The following is a 6,116-nucleotide window of genomic DNA, read 5'->3' as shown; positions in this document are numbered from 1 at the left end:
CTTAACTACCCATATAGAATGTGCTTGGTGTTTTAATATTTAATCTAGTAAAATATGATTAAGTAAATCTGATATAAAAGTAATTTAAAATATATACCATAGCAAAATGGAATTTTGTTTGAATATTCATCTTTCTTATCATTACAATATATCAAAATATAACTGAATACCTATACACATCTAGCAATGTGATAGATGGGGAATAAAAGAGAAGTGTAAAACATGACCTCTACCCTCAAAAAGCTTATGTTTGAAGGGTAAAACTAATACAAGTGAATATAATGGGATATTATTTAGCCTCAAAAAGGAAGGAAATTCTGACATATACTACAACATAGATGAACCTTGAGGATAGTATTATTTTTGTTAATGTTTGTTTATTTTGAGAGAGAAGAGAAAAAGTATAAGCAGGGGAGGAGCAGAGAGAAAGGGAGAGAGAGAATGCCAAGCAGGTTGCAAGCTCAGCACAGAGCCTGACATGGGGCTCGATCCCAAGACCCTAGGATCATGCCTGAGCTGAATCAAGAGTCGGATGCTTAACTGGCTGAGCCAGACCAGATGCCCCCTGAGGACAGTATTCTATGTGAAATAAACCAATCACAAAAAGACAAATATTATATCATTTCACTTAAATGCAGTATCTTGAGTAGTCAAATTTATAGAGACATAAAGTAAAATGGTAGTTGAAAGAGTTGGAGGGAGGAGAACATAGGGACCTATTGTTTAATGGATGCAGGGTTTCAATTTTGTAAGATTAAGAGTTCTGGAGGTATATGATGGTAATGCTTGCACAATAGTGTGAATATAGTTAATACTACTGAACCATACACCTAAAAAATGGTTTAAGATAGTCAATTTTATGTGTATTTTAACACAAAAATAATAAAAACATTGCTATAGTGTAACATGGAATATTATATAGGAATGAGAGTAATGAGCTATAATAATTGCAATGATAGTTCTCCCATATAATGTTGAATAAACAGCAATTTATAAAGTAGTATATACTGTATGATTCCATAAATGTAAATGCCAAAAGCAAGTAGAGCTAAAATGTACATGGTATTGGTTACTCTTGTTTGGAAATCGTGTCAAAGAGAGTCTTGCGGTGAACCTGTTGCTATTAAAGTTCTATTTCTTAATTTCTGTGTTGTTATCATACATGTACTCACTTTGTGAAAATCCAGAGCTGTACTCTTGAGATTTTTGAACTTTTTTGTATGTATTGTATACTTCAATTAAAGTTTCAAAAATAGATTTTAAAAACTAGTATTAGAGGCACCTGGGTGGCTTAATCGGTTAAGTGTCTGACTTTCACTTAGGTCATGATCTCGTGGTTCGTGGGTTCGAGCCCCACGTCGGGCTCTGTGCTGACTCCCAGCTCAGAGCCTGGAGCCTGTTTCAGTCTGTGACTCCCTCTCTCTCTGACCCTCCCCTGCTCACGCTGTCTCTCTCTCTGTCTCCTAGAAATAAATAAAACATTAAAAAAAAAAAACTAGTATTAGTGAAAGAATTGGGAAACATAAGTGATAAATTGTGTAGTATAGTAAAGGGAAATGTCAGGGCTGCTGAAGTAGCTGAAAAAACCTCCTGGTAGGAAGGCCATGAAAAGTAGATGGGGTCCCTACAGTGAAAATGGAGAGAGAAGGGGATATCAGGCAAAGGACCAAGTTGAGATGATGTCTGGAAGAGGAGGGAATAGAGGTATAAGACTACAGGAGTTAAGCATGATTGAAACGTAATACTCATATTGTGAAGTATGGAGAAGTAAGATTATGAGGTAGATCATAAAGTAGTTTTTCTTTCATGCTGGCAGTACTTTATTGAAGTATAATTTATAAATACTAAATTTCACAAATCTTTTTTTTAATTGTACAAATCTTAAGTGTACAGCCTGATAAATTTTAATATGTCTACATAGTCTTGTTACTACCATAAAGTTCAAGATACAGAAATTTCCATGACCTCAAAAGTTCCCTTGGCCCTGGTTAATAGCCATTCAAAACACCAAGGTAAAACCACTATTTTGACTTCTGTGGCTGTAGATTACTTTTTTTCTTGAACTTTGTATAAATGGAATCATATAGTATCTACTGTTTTATGTATGGTTTCTTTTCCTTAACATAATGGTTTTGAGATTCATTCATGTTGTTACATCTTTCTGGTTATTTGACCTTTTAGTATTATAAAATAGTTACAGTTTTTCTTAGAGATGCCATATTTACTCCATAAAAGTCCTTGGGGGAGTTTAGAAGTTGAGAGTCGTTCCATAATAATAATAATGATATTAAGTACATTGTATACATCTTATTTGATCCATCTTAATTTTTTGAATTTAAAAACTCAGAAATAGGACACACTACCATTTCTCTAGATTTACAGAGCTCTAATATGTTAAGATTATCTTTTCTTGGTACCACTGTCCTCATTATATTTAGAGGTAGATTCTTTTGTGAAATAGAGCTCCTTCTTTCAAAATCTAAATCTGTAGTTAAATATATCAGTGCTGACCAGAGTTACTCCCCTTATCAATGTAAACCTAGCTGGAGAAACTGACTTAATTCAGGAATACATTATTAATTTAAAAACTTAGCTGAGTTGGGAGAAATCTTCTCTACAGCAAAGTATATGTGTCCCTATAAAAATGATGGTATGTGTGCTCTTAGTCCAATTGGTTAATCCCAAGTAGGCCGTAACATATTTGAGAGAGGGATTGTGTCTTTCTATTTATCTCTTTCGATAGAGGCTTAATGCAGTGCTGCCTATACAATAGGTGGGAAGATGATTAAATTAAATATTGCTGTGCTTTAGTTTCCTTTATTTTTAAAGTGGTGATAATAAAGTACTTCAATGCTAAAACGCTCTTAGGAAAATCATTAACACAATTGTATTAAATTTAAATAAGCTATGATAAAATTCTTAGACTGTATTTGATGTGGGCAGCATAATGATGAGACATAACCCAAGACTATGTGGTTACCTAAGGAAATGCTATTTCATAATAATGACTTAAGTTTGAGAAGATGCCTGTCACTTTGTAAGTGGTAGGCAGCTGTTGTATTGCAATTTAACCCTCAACTGAGTGCTTTTTCTATTTTTAATTTTAGGCTAAAGTTCTGCGGTTACTAGCCACTGCCTATTTGGATTGGAATGACAGAGGATATTATGATAAGGCTCTCCATGCTATAAACCTAGCCAACAAGGTATGAAAGGTTTTTACTTTTGCATATTAACTTAATGAATTTTGGGGGCATGTGGGTGGCTTAGTCGGTTGAATGTCCGGCTTGGGCTTAGGTCATGACCTCATGGTTTGTGGGTTCAAGCCCCGCGTCAGGCTCTGTGCTGACAGCTCAGAGCCTGGAGCCTCTCTTCAGATTCTGTGTCTCCCTCTCTCTCTGACCCTCCTCTGCTCGCTCGCTCTCTCTCTCAAAAATAAATTTTAAAAAACATTAAAAAGTTAACATTTTAATTTATTTGCTCTATATTTAAAAAAAATTTTTTTAACATTTTTTTTGAGAGACTGAGAGAGACAGTGCGAGTGGGAGAGGGGACACANTCCAAGAACTGGGAGATCATGACCTGAGCTGAAGTGAGACGCTTAACCAACTGAGCCACCAGGCACCCCGCTCTTTCTTTTTTTATGATATGCAGATTGCATTATAATGGAAAATTAGAAGTAAAAAAGAAAATAGTGGTGTTTTTTAATGTTTATTTTTGAGAGAGTGAGCTAGCTAGCGTATGAGCCAGGGAGGGGCAGTGAAAGAGGGAGACACAGAATCCAAAGCAGGTTCCAGGCTCCGAGCTGTCAGCACAGAGCTCGACGCGGGGCCTGGACCCACAAACTGAGATCATGACCTGAGCCAAAGTCATATGCTTAATGAACCAAGCCACCAGGTGCCCCTTGATGGTATCTTTTATATTCAGTAAAAAATGAAGTATAATTAAATTTCTTTGATTTAGTCATAATTCACAGATGATACCAGGTAAAACAAAAATGCTTCTCTCATATTAAGAGCTCTATGTTTTTCTTTTTCTTTTTTTTTTTCCTGGGTGCTTGCCAGAGGGGAGGTGGGTTCGGGGGTGGGTGAAATACAGTGAGAAACAACAGTGAGAAAAGTTACAGAAAAGACAAGGATATTAATTACAGGGAGAAAGCTGATGGATTTAACAGGTAGTTATGATTTCTGAAAGTGTAATTTCAGGAGACAAGGATAGACATTATAGTGCATATGTTATACAAGTGAATTGATGATTATACAGTGAAAGCAAAGTGTTGTCCATTCTCTGGAGTTGTTAATGAAATCCAAGAGAAAACCAGAATGTCAACATGTGTGAGTGTAGTAGACTGAAGAAAAACAGATCCTGCCAAGATTTGGAAGATATGTACATCTCTGAAGGTAAAATGGGATTGAATCCAAGACCTATTCCAACGTTTCTTTTAGGAAATGAGGTAATGCAATAAATTAAAATTTGCAGCCTCAGCTTATTATTTGTATTGATGTCATCTATATTTGCAAAACCTCTTAATACAAGTGCATACTTTCCCTAACTTTCCATTCTTAAGGCATCGCACACATAAATTGCTGTAATTATTTGCCATGTTTAGAGCTGAGTACAGTGCTCATGTAGAGGCTGATTGGCTTTGTAGAGCAAAAGTTTCTCTTCTTCGGGCCTAGACTGCACTTTTAATTTTAGCCAGCTGTGTAAAGATGTGTCCTGTCAGGCAAAAGTGGAACTAAGCAAGAAACCACAGATAGCATAGAACCAGCTAATAAGGATTTGGAAAAACTGTTGAGAGCATGTTGTTATTAATAGTAAATCTGACAGACATGTCCTATAGGGAAGACAGTATATTTTCATTTCATTCAACCATGTGTCCAAAGGACCTTGTTATTAAAATCTCAAAAGAAAGCAAATATAATTGACTATATTGAATTTTGCTTACAAGGATAAGAATATAGCCTTATATTTAGTCAGTTTGTTGAACTACCGTTAAATGCTTGCCACTCAATCAAATGTGTTTATTTTTCCTTGTATTATTTCATTTAGATTGAATAAAATATCAGAAAATATCCTCAGGGAGAAGCTGGATTTTAGAACCTGACCTTTTATAATTTTGATTTTCTTTGATCATGAGGTATTCTGCTATGATTGAACAAAACAGGCAATTACTTGAAAACTGTCTTTTACATTCTATAGTTTTAATATCATTGTGATTTCTCTGTTTAAAATAGGAACATTTAACTCCAGCTGGGATTTTCCTAAAGATGAAAATCCTGTTGAAGAATGAAACAGCCAATGAAGAACTCCATGAAGGTATCCTCTGTGTGAAGAACACACAGTTTTGAAATATCATCACCAACTTGTTGAATATCAGATTATTTATGGGTATGCTAATAATAGGTGCAATTTGACAGTGACTGAGAAGGATATTGATCACATAAGAAAGGGAGAAAATTTTCAGTTAGGAAGAAAAAGAGAAGGAAGAGGGAATAGTTGCAAATTTAATAGGTAGAAAAAAAAGCTGACTACAAATTATCATTTTTTTTTTCCTTAACAAAAATTGCAGCTGCCCAACCCTTCTGAAGTTGTTTACCACCATGAAAAAAAGATTAACCTTGGATAGAAAAAGCTTTTGTAGTGCTGTGCTTTTTATGATCACTTGTATAAACATTGCTATTTATTTTTTAATATTTTTAAGGGACTAGAATGTACACCTCACAGGGTAAACATCCTGATATATATCTGTGTGTCATTTGGCAAGTCACTGAATTTTTCTGTGCTTCAGTTTCTTCATCTTTAAAAGAGATATAATAATGTCTACCTCATTGTGTTAGTTTTAGAATCCAGTGAGAAAATGTATTTAAAGCATTGGACACTGGTCCATAGTGTGCAAAACATGTTACCTGTTATTGTAGCTATTATTATTGTTACTACTACAAAAAGTCTGTCTATGCACACTGGCCACTTAGTAGTATACCAACTATGTTTAGTCATAAAAATAATTTACTCTAAATATTTTTAATGTGTACATGCTTTAGATTTTATATAAAAATATAGTTACATTATAAAACTACATTATTTTTACTATATAAAATTATATGCTAGTATAATAA

General features: G+C 34.5%; 1 protein-coding gene across 1 annotated transcript in view; it reads left to right on the top strand.

Moving 5' to 3' along the window:
* TEX11 (testis expressed 11) overlaps nucleotides 1-6,116 on the top strand; it is a gene marked incomplete at its 5' end in the record, with an annotated part of 187,803 nt that overhangs the window by 44,075 nt on the left and 137,612 nt on the right. Inside the window, 2 exons of the mRNA XM_077774971.1 lie at nucleotides 3,108-3,203; nucleotides 5,235-5,316. Coding sequence (XP_077631097.1) covers nucleotides 3,108-3,203; nucleotides 5,235-5,316 — 178 coding nt within the window. The remainder of the gene's footprint in view (nucleotides 1-3,107; nucleotides 3,204-5,234; nucleotides 5,317-6,116) is intronic.

The sequence above is a fragment of the Crocuta crocuta genome, unplaced genomic scaffold, assembly GCF_008692635.1.
Source record: "Crocuta crocuta isolate KB4526 unplaced genomic scaffold, BGI_CrCroc_1.0 scaffold394, whole genome shotgun sequence".
Taxonomy (NCBI): domain Eukaryota; kingdom Metazoa; phylum Chordata; class Mammalia; order Carnivora; family Hyaenidae; genus Crocuta; species Crocuta crocuta.
The sequence above is the reverse complement of the archived record's forward strand: the minus strand, read 5'-3'. Positions and strand labels throughout refer to the sequence as shown.